The 16,170-nt window shown below is 42.4% G+C and overlaps 1 protein-coding gene across 3 annotated transcripts in view; it reads left to right on the plus strand.

Moving 5' to 3' along the window:
* WHRN (whirlin) overlaps positions 1–16,170 on the plus strand; it is a 295,443-nt gene that overhangs the window by 191,740 nt on the left and 87,533 nt on the right. For all 3 annotated transcript variants that reach the window (XM_073600268.1, XM_073600267.1, XM_073600269.1), the window contains 3 exons: positions 337–373; positions 8,415–8,627; positions 8,710–8,907. In XM_073600268.1, coding sequence (XP_073456369.1) covers positions 337–373; positions 8,415–8,627; positions 8,710–8,907 — 448 coding nt within the window. The remainder of the gene's footprint in view (positions 1–336; positions 374–8,414; positions 8,628–8,709; positions 8,908–16,170) is intronic.

Genomic DNA, 16,170 nt, shown 5'->3' on the forward strand with positions numbered 1-16,170 from the left:
AATTCATTCTCAAAATCACAACGCAGTGAAGTTGTCCAAGAAGAGTCTCAATGCTTTGCTCTTTCCCCTCTTTCTGTGTTTTTATAGCCAGAGTTATATGAACTTGAGTCTAGCGAGTAGAATAAGAGGCCTCAATACCCGACTCCCTGCTCCGGTACTGTTCTCTTTCCCCCCCCCCCGAAGCTCTGGGCTCTGGGTTGTTCCTCAGCGTTATCACAGACAATGCAGGGCTATTAGACACTACAATTTTCCTTTAAGATTAAGAACTCTTTATTGAAGAAAATAGTATGAGTGTTCAAGATTCAGTAAAATCCATGTTTTCTTTTTTCCCCACAGGATTCTGGGAAATTCCTCCACCGAAACCAGCACAAAGGTGAGTTTGCTGGATGAAAGATCGATCATTTCTTTCCAGATCTCAATGCAGTTGTCTGTCAGTCGAGAATGTGTGATTATGACCATCAGATGAATACAGAAGGCATGTCAGAGGAATAGATTTGAGCTCCACAGTTTGATAAACATGTCTAATTGTAAGTGGGGTCAAATGAACATTATTTTTCAGTTCAATGAGAAAATTTGAAGAAGCAGGATGGGAAATTTTTCCTTAAATTTCTAGCAGTGTAAGCAGTTTTCGTTGGAGAAAGTCAATTAATTCCAAAATCGAACATTAAAAGCAAACAAAATTTTGAAGCATGTTAGACAGGCAGTAATCATATCGAAATTTCTAATGTATGGCCAGCTTAAAGAGGAACTTCACTAAGATTTAAATAAAATTAGAGTTTACAGTATTTGTGTGTTACTGTATGAAAGTAAATTACAGTATTTTCTTTTTTAAATCAGGTACTTACCAGTCAATAGATTCCAGTGCTCTTTTCCCACAGCCAACTCTTTTCACAGCTGCAGGTCCCCAATGGTACCATCTTGGATTTGAGAGGCCTAATACTAAAGTACTTAAGTGCCACAGAGCAAAAAAATAAGACTGCCTCCATTATTAAGAGTGCCAGCAGGATTGACCACAATACTGTATAGACCAGGGTTTCTCAATCAGGGTTCCATGAAACCTTAGGGTTCCTCCAGAGGTTGCTAGGGGTTCCTTGAGCAATGAGCACTTTCTGCCTCTCAGATAAGTTCCCACCGATACCATTGATCTTTCTAGCTATCTGTATAGGGATAACTTTTCCCAAAGATCACAAGTGTAAGGAACATTCTTCCCACTGACCATCACACTAATGTATCATGAGCTGTAGATATAGAAATTTTTAGCAGGGGTTCTCCGAGACCGGAAAGTTTTTTCAAGGATTCCTCTGTGTTAAAAAGGTTGAGAATGGCTTGTATAAACTATATTATAGCATATCCATACCCAGGGTTTTTTTCTCAGGTCAACCATGACCTCCAACCCCACACCCCCTTCCACACACACACACACACCCTCCAAAATGTACCAAATAGTGGGTGTGGTTAAATTTTACGACAAACAGTGTAAGGGTCTTAAAGGGGCAATTAATACCAGGGGTGCATTACGTACAGATTGCAGAGTTCAGGGGGGGAAGTGTTACACACAGAGTGCAGAGTTCAGAGGTGCGCTACATGTAGAGTTCGGGGGGGTGCTATGTGCAGAGTTCAGGGATACGCTGCACACAGATCACAGAGTGCAGCCTTCTTCCACAGCTACTTACCTCTACATCCCCCATCCACATCTCACCCCTCTTAAAGCTCTGCCCTCTGCATGCAAACCCCCCCCGCCCCATCTTTACCCTTCCTGCTTAAAAGCTCCACCATCTTCCACATATCTTACTTGTGTTGCTGTATTAGGCTGAAACACCCAGCCGGCTCTAGTACCTCCCTGCACATTGTAGGTGGCTCTGCCTCTCCCATTTGCAGGGAGATCATCCGGTGGGAGGGTCAGGATCTGCACTGCACCCCGAGCTCCCTTGTCCCCATCCTGCACTCAGTGGGAGCCACGCAGGAGATCAGATCTGTGGGAGTCGTTGGGAGACAAGCTGTCACTTGTAAATACAGAAGCCGGACTTCTGTGATTGCAAGTGATAGTGGTGAGCAGAGGGACTGAGCCAGAGGTGGAGGAACTGAGTTCCAGCAAGTTCCAGCTGAAAAAAAAAGCCCTGTCTATACCCCTAAAAAATGTAATATATTGCAACTTACCAATCCTTAGATGTGGTGGCTGCATTTGTTTTCACTTTTCAGGCTTTTAGAACATTTTAAAAGATAACCAACACAACCACCACATTTAAAGACTGGTAAGCTGCAATATATTACATTTTTTGTGATTAGCTACACTTTAAATGAATTTTCAACTATCTTCTTCCCACCCCAAACTCCCAGTGTGCATATAAAAGGTTCATACTGAGTGATTGTGTTGCTGGAACGGAGGCCGTCGCTAAAACTTAATTGACATACTTCGAATAATCCTTCCAGCTGCTCTAGATATGTCAGCCTTATAGCGGGGGAAAAAAAAATCCCCAAAGGTTCTATAGCACAGATTGTGGTCACATTGTTTTCTGAATGGTACATTAAATAATTGGCTTCAGAGAATTTTCCAGTTATCACCCCTCAACTGTTAGCTGCTTTTCAGTGCTGTTCAGAAAATTGGTTATAACCTTTTATTTTCATTTGTGCGAGACATCTCTATTAAGTCGTTTTCACACCTAGCATTGTGGTCAGGCATGGTACAACGTGTATTTTACAGCATGTTGACACCATGCAGAGTAACACACAATCAGCATTGCAGTGCCATTTATTTATAAAAAGGCACCCCAACGTACGTATCTAGATACACGAAAACGCATGTGCTTTACAGTACACTTCAACACACAGATGGGAATTAGACATGTGCGATTCATTTTGTCACAAATTGAAATTCGGAAACTCAGATGTATCCGGATCTCTAAAATCACAAAAATATCAAATTTCAATGAATCCGAAATAAATCATAACAAAAACTGCAAAATCATTCATATTCATTAGTTTCATTCATTTGTGACTTCAGAAGGTTTTGTAAGCTTATTAATATGTGTCACACTCAGTATTGTTATGATTGGCCAAAGACGCAAAAAACATCAAAGTTGCAAGAAAGTTGTCAAAATATCATAAAGACATAACAAATTCTTTACTGTTAAAAAAAAAAAAAAAAAAAAAAAAAAAAAAAAGAAAAAAAAAAAAAGGCATAACGAATTAATACGAATCTTCCAAAATAATAAAAAATACAAATCAGTTCAGAACAATGAACATAGGAAACAAATCCAAATATACGAAACAAATTCCAGAAACAAATCATTCAAATATGGTGAAAAACAAAATGATTGACTTAAAGGGTGACTAGGTTTAAAAGAGGTTTAACCTTAAACTACGTAGAGGGTTCTTTACTGTAAGAGCGGCAAGGATGTGAAATTCCCTTCCACAGGCAGTGGTCTCAGCGGGGGAGCGTCGATAGTTTCAAGAATCTATTAGATAAGCAGCTGAACGACCACAACATACAGGGATATACAATGTAATACTGACATAATCACACACATAGGTTGGACTTGTGTCTTTTTTCGACCTCACCTACTATGTAACTATAAAGGTTCGGTTTAAAAAAACAAAAACAAACATGTTATACTTACCTCCTCTATGCAGTTGGTTTTGCACAGAGTGGCCCCGATCCTCCTCTTCTGGGGTCCCTCAGCTCCTCCTCTTCTCGAGTGCCCTGTTGGAGAAGCACCCTCCCTCTGGGTACTCGTGCGGGTGCGCTCCCGTGCCCTGCTGCTGCGTCTATTGAAACAGACAGCCGGACTTGGCCCTGCCCCCGACTCCCGCGCTATTGGATTTGATTGACAGCAGCGGGAGACAATGGCTGCACTGCTATCAATCTGTCCAATCAGGACCCAAGACACCAGCTGGAGCTGGTGTGCTCGCCCCCCCCCTGTTGTAAAGACCGGGTTCAGATAAGTATTAGGGGGGCTCTGGGGGGAAGTTGCAGCACAGGAGGTTTTTCACCTTAATGCATAGAAAGAGAGTCCTGGAGCTAATGTGAAACAATGGGCTCAGGGACGGCATGACAGTGCTGGACAGCACAGATGCCGTTTTAAGAGATAGTTTTCCCCTTTTAGAAAAGGGGAGGGGCTGGTGAGGTCGTAGGCAGGGGAGTTAGAACAGTCAGGGGGAAGTGACGTCAGTCGGAGAGCGGTGGAGGAAGAGATTCCCACCCACCCGCCTTAGGTTTGGCAGTGTTGGTTTCCTGGAATAGGATAAGGTATATGTTACATGTATGGAACATGTTGTACCCATCCAGGGGATGGGGGTTGTTTTATGGTACCCATACATGGGATGGGGGTTGTTCTGGTACCCATCCATGGAAGGATGGGGGTTGATGTTGGGTACTTTTAGGTTACGAGGGGTTAACCTGGAAGAGGTAAAAGGTTAGGTCACTGAGAAGGTTGGGCTCCCGCCTCCGAGTCAGGGGTTTCCAACTGGTAGGCTTAAAGTAAAAGAAGTTGTTCGCAGTGACCAGGGTTATAGTTGTTTGCTATTACATTTCCCCTAATAAAGTTATTATTAAAATGTTATGGTTATTTATGATATATTTATGTTAATTTATAAGTTTAATAAATAAGGCCGTAAAGGCCATTTACTCCAAGAACTGGGTTGAGTCATTTTATGATGTTTTTGGAGGGAGGGTAATGTGTAGTAAAAGGGAGAGTTATCAGGAGACTGGGCTTAAGTCCTACAATGTCATGCATTAGGTGAAAAACCTTGAGGGTTTACAACCCCTTTTAACGAATGAATCTGAAATAAAACAAAATTAATTTTTTCGTCTATTGGAAATTATTTATATGGTGTGGTATGGTTTAGTCCAAGTCCATGTGTAGGTGCGTTGTGGTGCATTAGTAGCCCATTTAAAATAAATGCCTTAACCACTTGCTGACCGCCGCACACCGATATACGTCGGCACAATGGCAGCGGTGGGCAAATGGGCGTACCTGTACGTCCCCTTTAATTTTTGGGGCTAGTGGGCGCGCGCCGCGTACAGCGTGACCGTGCCCGCAGGTCCCGCAATCGTGTCACGGAGGGGAAGAACGGGGAGATGCCTATGTAAACAAGGCATTTCCCCGTTCTGCCTAGTGACATGACAGAGATCTACTGCTCCTTGTCATCGGGAGCAGTGATCGTTGTCATGTCAGTGGTAGCTCCCCCCCACCCACAGTTAGAATCACTCCCTAGGACACACTTAATCCCTTGATCGCCCCCTTGTGTTTAACCCCTTCCCTGCCAGTGTCATTTACACAGTAATCAGTGCATTTTTATGTAATCAGTGACACTTTTGACACAAAATAGTGTCAAAAGTGTCCGATGTGTCCACCATAATGTCGCAGTCACGATAAAAATCGCAGATCGCCACCATGACTACAAAAAAAAAAAAAATAATAATACTAAAAATGCCATAAATCTATCCCCTATTTTGTAGACGCTTTAACTTTGCGCAAACCAATCAATATACGCTTATAGCGATTTTTTTTTACCAAAAATATGTAGAAGAATACGTATCGGGCTAAACTGAGGAAAAAAAATGTTTTCTTTATATATTTTTGGGGGATATTTATTATAGCAAAAAGTAAAAAATATTGCTTTTTTTAAAAAAATTGTCGCTCTTTTTTTGTTTATAGCACAAAAAATAAAAACCGCAGAGGTGATCAAATACCACCAAAAGAAAGCTCTATTTGTGGGGAAAAAAAGGACGTCAATTTTGTTTGGGTGAAACGTCGCACGGATGCGCAATTGTCAGTCAAAGCGACGCAGTGCCGAATCGCAAAAAGTGCTCTGTTCAGGAAGGGGGTAAAATCTTCCGGGGCTGAAGCAGTTAACATAATCCCTGAAGTTCATAAAGGTTTCTTTCACGCAGGCAACCAAAGAAAAGTAAAAACAGACCATTAAGCCGTAGTTTTGCTGCCCCTTGACCACCCAGCTAACGTCTACCATTGCAGACAGACAGGGCTGTACACATGCCACAGCAATTTACCTTTGGTTGCAAAGTTTAACAGGTAGCATCGCTTTCACACATCCCTTTAACCACTTCAGCCCTGGAAGGTTTTACCTTCTTCATGACCAGGCCATTTTTTGCGTTATGGGACTGCGCTTTTTGACTGACAATTGCGCGGTCGTACAACGCTGTGCGCAAATAAAATGTATGTCCTTTTTTCCCCACAAATAGAGCTTTCTTTTGGTGGTATTTGATCACCTCTGCGGTGATGTATTTTTTTAAATTTCTGCTATAAAACGCATCCAATAAAAAAATTTTAAAAATCTAATTTCTTCATCAATTTAGACCAATATGTATTCAGCTACATATTTTTGGTAAAACAAATCCCAACAAGTGTATATTGATTGGTTTATGCAAAAATGATAGCATCTACAAACGATGGAATATTTTTATGGATTTTATTTTTTTTACTAGTAATAGTGGCGATCAGTGATTTTTAGCTGGACTGCGACATTGCGGCGGACAAATCGGACACCTAACTGACATTTTTTACACTTTTTTGGGGACTAGTGACACTAATACAGTGATCAGTGCTAAAAATATGCACGGTTACTGTACTACTGATACTGGCAGGGAAGGCGTTAACGCGGGGGCGATCAAGGGGTTAAGTGTGTCCCTAGAGGGTGCTTTCTAACTGTGTAGGGGATGGTTTGACTGGGGAAAAAAGAGATCCATGTTCCTACTTAGCAGAAACACAAGATCTCTCTCTTTCCTTCTGATAGAACGTCGATCTGCCTTGTTTACATAGGCAGATCACTGTTCTGCCTCTTCTGGGAACGATCGTGGGTGACCGCTGGACCCGCTAATTTGCTCCCCCCACAAGTCTAGCAATAGCTTAGCAAGTCATTTTCAAACTTGCAGCATAATTGCTTGCTTTCTGGGCTTCTAACAACCCGGAAGCGGCATTTAAAAGGTCACTTTTGGGCGGCAAAGTGGTGTAGTGGGTAGCACTCTCACCAACAGTAAAAAGGGTCGCTGGTTTGAATCCCAACCACGACACTACCTGCCTTGAGTTTGCATGTTCTCCCTGTGCCTGCGTGGGTTTCCTCCGGGTACTCCGGTTTCCTCCCACACTCCAAAGACATGCTGGTAGGTTAATTGGCTTCTGTCCAAAATTGGCCCTAGTATATGAATGTGAGTTGGGGACCTTGAGGGTAGGGACCAATGTGTGTGTTTGATGAATACATGGAGCGCTGCGTAAGTTGACGGTGCTATATGGGGTCCTTGATTAAATATCAATATAACAGATGAGCATCTTAATGAGACACAATGTATGGGGATAGGGTCAATTGTAGATACGCTCACTCAGGTTGAACTGGTGTCTTTATTCAACCTTACTATGCAACTACTGGATCCTGGTGTCACTATCCCTAGCCAGTGCCAGTAAGGGTGGGAAAGAAGCTAATGGAGCTAATTTACACCTTAAGCTAATTTACACCTTAATGCATAGAATGCATTAAGGTGTAAAACCTCAAGGGTTTACAACCCCTTTAATTGAACAAGCTGTTAGAAGCGGATTGGCTACCATGCACAGATGCTCCAGATTCTGAGTGCTCCCGTTTTAGTAAATCTCCCTATCTGATGTTCAGCGACTTTAAAAGTATGCAAAATTTCTAAAATGTAAAAAGTGTAAATGTTACTTATTTACATCGGGGGTTCCTCCATCACATCAGAGCCCCCCTTTACCTCAAAGGCCCCATCATTACATCAGATATCTCCCATGATGTCAGAGGTCCCCCCATCATCTTATAATCCCCCATCACATCAGAGTCCCCTCATCACCATAGAATCCCCCTATAATGTCATTGGTTGTTATGGTACTAACAGCCAGCCCACCCACACCATAGCAACTCATGATGCTGATCCAGGGCAAACTGGGTCATGTAATCGTGGCACCCTGGGGGGAACCCAGACAGCATCCCAGAGTGCCGCTGTACCCTGGTTGTGAAACACTGGCTTACAGGATATGCACAATAAGAAAAAACGGTATTTTTTAATAACAAATAATGTGATCCAACGCCACCTACAGTACACTAAATAGGAAATATTTTTGTGAGAGTTTAGTGTAAAAGGAATCAAGTAATAACAACCAGTCATATTTCATTTTCACTTGATGAAAATGAAGATGATTTCTGATTGGTCGTTATGGCTGCCATTTGAGCATTATCTTTTCCATTTGCACTGCTTCAAACATATATAGAAATCTCAAATACAACCAAATTCAAGATTCACTGAAGTTACCAGATTCTTTCATAGTTGACCATGGGAAACATATTGATGGATCCAAGTAAAGTCATCCATATTTGCAATGACACCATGCCTTGACTAGTGATGTTATATCACAGATACAGGTTAACTTATGTTGTCCCTGTGTCCCACACAGCCAGTCTTCTACCGAGCACCTGCCGGGTCACAGGTCACGCTCAGCAGTCTGGGTAATCAGTCTGTGGTGGCCCTAGAAGAGAGGGCTCGTCTATTGCTTACCGAACCTGAAAGAAGCACGATGAATTACTACCTCCAGCAGTACAAAGACCTCCACATCCCAGTGCAGGCCTTCGTAATTGCTATGTTTGAGCTTCTCAACACCCAAGCCAAGGTAACCTGGAAATTGTGTGTATATGTGTTGGTGTATGTGGAAGAATATTGTACATACTGACTGCTCTATACAATTTTTATAGTTCACTCTGCTGTCTGAGCTACGGCCCCAGATCTTTCCTCATGACTTGGCTGTATTTGACAACATGGTGTTGAAGCGAGAAATCGAGTCTATGAAATCTCGGCATCGATCTGGAGACACAGCCTCTGTCTTATCTCAGAGTCCAAGCACATCATCCACAGAGAGCCACCAGACTGTCAGCACCGCGAGTACTGCCCGGGTAAGGCCACTGCATCTAAAGCATTGCCATGTCTACCATCTTAGATTCATAGAATAGAGAGGTCTGTAATGATGTGTCCCTATTACAACAGGTAAAGTTTCAATGGAACCCTGAAGCAATGAACCCATGATATACTTAAAGTGCACCCGTGCCCAGACTATGAACATTACATTTCATATATTCTTAACGAGCAGTAAAATAGCTTTAAAACAAGCCAACCCTGACCTCCCTGGTTGCTAAAGATCCCAACAAAGACTCTACAGTTGGTTTCCAGTTGGTTTTTAAAGCTGGACATAAACCAGTAGAACTTCATTTAAACATTTAATAGTACCATACAGTCAACACATTTTGTATGAAAACCCTGAAAATATTTATTTGATTGTCTTGTCAATGTTTCAAATTCTGCATTAGATTTTTAGATGCACATGACCATCACAATAAGTATGGATTTTTACATAGACATTTAGCTGCATACACTGGATTCCATATGCAGGAATCATCACTGTTTGCGTGTAGCTGCATGCCAAGTGGTTACCTGCGGTTAGGGATGGGTGTCCAAGCTGGGATGCAGTCAGTCAATTAGACACCCATCCCTAACTGCAGATAACCGATTGGTGTGCGGATACCTGCAAATAAAAATGGCTTATATAAGAAAGGGAAGGAAGGGGTCAAGAGGAGATCCCCCCAAAAAAAAGATGGTCCGCTCAAGAACAAACAGTTGAACCTACAAAAACTTTATTGTGTCACAATATGTAGAAACATAATCCAACAACCATGTGTATTTAAAAATAGGGCAGATAAAAGTCCTATTGTGTGCTGGTGGCCACCACAGACATTACACATATATCTCATGCATTCATGCACTCACACTCATCAATTAAAGTCACTAGAGACCCGGGTCTATACTATTTCACTGGAATTCCAGAGCTGGATTGGCTACATAAGTGGGTAGACTAGGTCCTTGTAGGTAAAGTGCAAGTGCTAATACACAACAAAAGTCCCCTCGGATGTGAACCAATGGCTGGTTAGACATATGTATGTGTCAATCAACCAGAGCCAAGGAAGGAAACGGTGTCCTGATTGTGTGGTGAACAATTGCAACTCAAGCAACCTCACATAGAGGGCTTTTAAGGATGGACGGAAGATGGCCATAAACAAAATGCCTCATGAATGTGAGGGTACATTTTAGCTCACCGTCTGACGTCTTCAATGAAGAAGGAGTAGAGCCCAAAGGAGTTGCTGATGGCCGCGTTCGTGTGGGTTTGAAAACACGCTCATGCGGTATTAGCTTGTTGTGGGCATGAGCGGGTTACTTCCGGGTATCCTCCGGCAGAAGGTAAGGTGAGTCACAAGGGTCAAGATTGTTAGTGTCTCATATCCAATGGTATAAGCAATCCGGAGAGACGCTCGGCGTCCGTGTTCACCGCAGAGGTTTCACCTGATATCCCAAATCTTGATTGATCCGATCAGGATCGTTAGAGATGTTCACATCCAATTTGGAAGGATATTGTAGTTAGAGTGTGAGAGTCTGTGTGCCACCTGCACATGGGTCAAATGCTGAGCGCTTTCGCTTGTTGCCAAGCTTCCTCAGAGCTAATGTGGTATCAGTAGCTGGATGTTTAAATAGCCAGAGGGCTAGTGTTCAATTTCCTGTCTTCTTAATTAACACCTGAATACCATAGCTTGACCATAATTGCAATCACCAAGAATGTGCCAATCACACCCATACATACATCTATTTAGACAAAACCATTGAGGGTAATGGATACATAGAGATTCAATCTGATTGACTTGTGTATGTGGTCAGATTTGAATATTGCATCTCTTACCATCATGAAATAACGGAAAAAGGCTTGTCAAGCAACTGCTATCAATACATAAAAGCCAATTGAGGAATGCTGCATTTCCAAAAACAAACCGTGCATATATAACCATATACTAAATAATAATAATAATAATAAGATAGTCAAAATAGTGATATATGGGAGCAAGGGGGAACAGTCTATTGTTCCGAATTAAATTGCAACACATATCATCATCCTGACAATAAACAGAGATGTCCCAATAGTTGATCAAAAATTGCATGGCATACACACACGGAATAAAAATAATGAGTATGAATATATGCAACCAACCATCGCTTTGGCCAGATTAAATGGCAGCTCACGTCCCATGTATTGTCATCCACACACGGGATAAAAACATTGTTACCAGTGAGATTGCCTGTGAAGTCGCATAGGACAAATTAGTACAAAGTGATTCCGGATAGTCCGGATATGTAGTTACATATAGGCATTACACTGGTATTACCCGCACATGGAACAACAGAATAATCTGTTGTACAGATTATAATTTAAAATATGAAAATTTCATAATCTGGGGGCAGTGCGGCTTCAATTCAATCAGTTGGTTGGTAGCCAAATGATCGAGGCAAGCTGGGATGGAATGAGGTCATGGGCCACTGTCTCGCATAGGTTACGTCTCACATGTCACTCGCTGATATTCGTGTAGAGAGCAGAGACATGGTCGTGAGCAACACTACACACAGTCAATTTTCTTTAAAAGCTGCCCGTTATGGGCAGGAGAAGATGTGGATCCTCAGTTAGAACCAATCAATTTTCGGATGGGAACATTTAGATTGTGAATATTTAAGTCATTGTTCCAAAAATGGGGATAAATTAAATTCATTGTTCAATCCAAAAGGCTGCATGCTGTTTAAATAGAAGATCCACATCTTCTCCTTCTGACATAAGATCTTATCAAAATCTCCACGTCTATGGGGCAAATTAAGCTTGTATATACCCTTAACCCTAAGGCCATCCGGTTTACCTTCATGTTTATCAAGAAAGTGCAATGATAGTGGCCGGTCATCATCCTTGTTGATAATACTTTGGATGTGTTCGCCAGTTCTGACTTTTAGCTCTCTTTTGGTCTTGCCAACATAGATAAGGCCACACGGGCAGGTCAACATATAGACTACCCGTGTGGTTGTACAGTTGATAAAATTATTGATTCTAAATTGTCTTTTATTGTCAGAACTGGCGAACACATCCGTCCTATCCACGTGTCTACATATATGGCATCTACCGCAACTGTACATACCCCTAAGGGGTGGAAGATCAGTAAGCCAGCTGCGTTTTTTAGGGCGGGTGTACTCTGAGTGTACCAGGCGATCCCTTAAATTTGTAGCTCTACGGGCAGTGAGCAGAGGTTTTTTGCTGACAAGCTTTCCCAAAATGGGGGCCTCAGATAAAATGTGCCAATGTCGGCCCAGAATTTCTTTGATTTGGTCCCACTGGGTACCAAATTTGGTAATGATTCTAAGGGGAGGGTGGCTTGAGGTTTTTGCTTTTTCTTTAGTAGAGTTCACCAACAAAGACGATCTATTTGTCTGTAGTGCTCTTTTTCTAGCACGTCTGATGTCCGTATGCGAGTAACCCCTATCACGAAACCTCCCATGTAGGTCATACATTTCCCTGTGGAAATCCCCCTCCTCTGAACAGTTCCTTCTTGCGCGGAGGAACTGTCCCACGGGGATACCCCGTTTCAGAGATGCGGGATGGTGGCTGGACGCTAGCAGTAAAGTGTTTGCCGCTGTGTCTTTTCGAAAGGTTTTTGTATGTAACTTATCATCCTTGACAAACACCGTAAGGTCCAGAAATGACAATTCATTGGTGTCATACGTATATGTTAACCTAATATTACGGTCGTTGTCATTAAGTTCATTAATGAATTGTGTCAATTCAGATGGCAGGCCGTCCCAAATCATGATCACGTCATCGATGTACCTCAGCCACAAACGACAGTGGCTGAGGTACATCAACGAGGGGTACACACACTCAGACTCCCAAAAGCCAAGGTGCAGGCATGCATATGATGGGGCCCATGGGGCACCCATCGATGTGCCCCTAATTTGTTTGTAGTATATCCCAAGAAATTGGAAATAATTGTTTTCTAACATAAATTGCAATAGTTCAATGATAAATTCATTTTGGCCTGCTAATGACGGAAATTTATTTTCCAAAAAGAATTGTGTCGCTGCTAGTCCCCATCTGTGCGGAATTGACGTGTATAACGACTCCACGTCAATTCCGACCAGTAACATACCTTTGGGTATCGATATGTCTTCCAGGTGCCCCAAAACATCCCGTGTGTCCTGAACATATGATGGTAGTTCATGTACAAGTTCTTTAATCAGTGCGTCCACGTACTTACCGACCCTCTCGAGGGGACCCTTTACAGCTGATACAATTGGTCTCCCCGGGGGGTCGGTAATGGACTTATGTAGTTTAGGAATTGTGTATAGGGTAGGGATGTTGAATTCACTGACTCTGAGGTATTCGAGTTCCCTTTTGGTAATTAGACCTGCTTCAAGGGCTAGTTCAAGTTTAAAGTTTAAGTCTGATATCATTTGGGGAAAGGGGTTCTGGTATAGACGTAGATATGTAGATCCATCACGGAGAAGGCGCATGGTTTGCTCCTCATATAGAGTATGTGACATAAGGACCGTGTTGCCTCCCTTATCGCTTGCTTTAATAACAATATCCTTTGCATTTTCTAATTCCCGTAGGGCCCTTCTCTCTTCCCGGCTAAGATTGTCATATCCTTTATATTCCCAATTGACCCCCATAAGGTCCCTTTTTACTTGTTCCAAAAAAAGCTGGATATGTCTATGTTTGGACAGGGGGGGCATTTTTTGGGATTTAATCGTCAGTTGGGATGGGCGGGGGCAGCTAGGCGACACTTGGGTGGCTTCCCCTTCTGAGTTCCACTGTTGATTTTCATCAAGGAGGGCTATTAGGGCTTCGAGAGAGTCGCGCTCTTGTTTGTCTAGTTGGTCCGCGTCTATATCTTGGGTGTCCCTCTTTGCATGCCAGTACCTAAAAATTAATTTCCTCAAGAACAAATTGATATCTTTGAAGACCTCAAATTCGCTCATCGTTGTAGTGGGGGAGAATGTTAGGCCTTTTTGCAGCAGTGAAATGTGGTGGTGATTTAGGGGGAAATCTGATAGGTTAACAACCTTCAGATCAGATTGTATTTGTTCTGAGTGGTCACTAGATTGATTTACTTCGCTATTTAAAGCTTGCGTGGCCCTGACCTGAGTTCCCTTTGATTTTCCCTTCCTTCCTTTCCCTTTCCCCGGTTTCCTCTGTTGGTTTGAGCCTGGGTCTTGGTCATGGATGTGGTTGGTTGGGTGCCTGTCCTGGGGATGGTGTCCCCTTCCTGATCTAAAAAAGCCACGGTTTTCTCTGGTTGTTCAGGGTCACTGTCAGTAGATGTATATCTAGGTCTAGATGTACCTGATCGATTTCTCCTGCCCTTGCGTGATCTACTCCTCCCTCGAGGTACTGTGGGGTCAAAGATATCTCCTTTCTCCCAATCTAAAAGATTTTGCTTAAATTTCTCTTGTTTAGTGATTTTAAGGGTTTTTTGTGTCTTTTCAACCTCCTTCTTGAGCGAGTCATTGTATTTGTTGAAATCCTGATCATTTTTATATGGCTCTAGCAGCTGTGCACTGATATCGATCTCTTTTTTGAGGTCATCCAATTGTATTTGTTCTTCATTGATAATCATGTGCAGAACTGCTAGTCCACGATCGAGACAACTTTGTTTCCATATTTCCAGGAACCTCGGTGTATGTAGATGAGCAGCAGGTACTACTCTTTCCCTCAGCCCTCTAGGAATAACTTTATGTTCAATGTGGGACTTCAATGAGGAAATGTCCCATTTCCTATTAAGGAATTTTATAGTTAATTTTTTATGATTCTTAAACAATTTTTTAAGAGTCTCATCATGGTTGGATGCAGCTGGAGTTTCACTAGAAAACGCAGACTGTATCTCTAAGTCAATCTCATCCGCCAGTACATACGCCATTGTTCCCGGGAAGGGGAGGAGGGGGGAAACCAGGAAAGGAAAGAGGGTCAGGAAGGGCGGAGGAAAAAAAAAAAAAAAAAAAAAAAAAAAAAAAAGGGGAGGGGGGGGGGGGCGGATGAGATTGACTTAGAGATACAGTCTGCGTTTTCTAGTGAAACTCCAGCTGCATCCAACCATGATGAGACTCTTAAAAAATTGTTTAAGAATCATAAAAAATTAACTATAAAATTCCTTAATAGGAAATGGGACATTTCCTCATTGAAGTCCCACATTGAACATAAAGTTATTCCTAGAGGGCTGAGGGAAAGAGTAGTACCTGCTGCTCATCTACATACACCGAGGTTCCTGGAAATATGGAAACAAAGTTGTCTCGATCGTGGACTAGCAGTTCTGCACATGATTATCAATGAAGAACAAATACAATTGGATGACCTCAAAAAAGAGATCGATATCAGTGCACAGCTGCTAGAGCCATATAAAAATGATCAGGATTTCAACAAATACAATGACTCGCTCAAGAAGGAGGTTGAAAAGACACAAAAAACCCTTAAAATCACTAAACAAGAGAAATTTAAGCAAAATCTTTTAGATTGGGAGAAAGGAGATATCTTTGACCCCACAGTACCTCGAGGGAGGAGTAGATCACGCAAGGGCAGGAGAAATCGATCAGGTACATCTAGACCTAGATATACATCTACTGACAGTGACCCTGAACAACCAGAGAAAACCGTGGCTTTTTTAGATCAGGAAGGGGACACCATCCCCAGGACAGGCACCCAACCAACCACATCCATGACCAAGACCCAGGCTCAAACCAACAGAGGAAACCGGGGAAAGGGAAAGGAAGGAAGGGAAAATCAAAGGGAACTCAGGTCAGGGCCACGCAAGCTTTAAATAGCGAAGTAAATCAATCTAGTGACCACTCAGAACAAATACAATCTGATCTGAAGGTTGTTAACCTATCAGATTTCCCCCTAAATCACCACCACATTTCACTGCTGCAAAAAGGCCTAACATTCTCCCCCACTACAACGATGAGCGAATTTGAGGTCTTCAAAGATATCAATTTGTTCTTGAGGAAATTAATTTTTAGGTACTGGCATGCAAAGAGGGACACCCAAGATATAGACGCGGACCAACTAGACAAACAAGAGCGCGACTCTCTCGAAGCCCTAATAGCCCTCCTTGATGAAAATCAACAGTGGAACTCAGAAGGGGAAGCCACCCAAGTGTCGCCTAGCTGCCCCCGCCCATCCCAACTGACGATTAAATCCCAAAAAATGCCCCCCCTGTCCAAACATAGACATATCCAGCTTTTTTTGGAACAAGTAAAAAGGGACCTTATGGGGGTCAATTGGGAATATAAAGGATATGACAATCTTAGCC

Source organism: Aquarana catesbeiana, linkage group LG09 (assembly GCF_042186555.1).
Source record: "Aquarana catesbeiana isolate 2022-GZ linkage group LG09, ASM4218655v1, whole genome shotgun sequence".
NCBI lineage: Eukaryota > Metazoa > Chordata > Amphibia > Anura > Ranidae > Aquarana > Aquarana catesbeiana.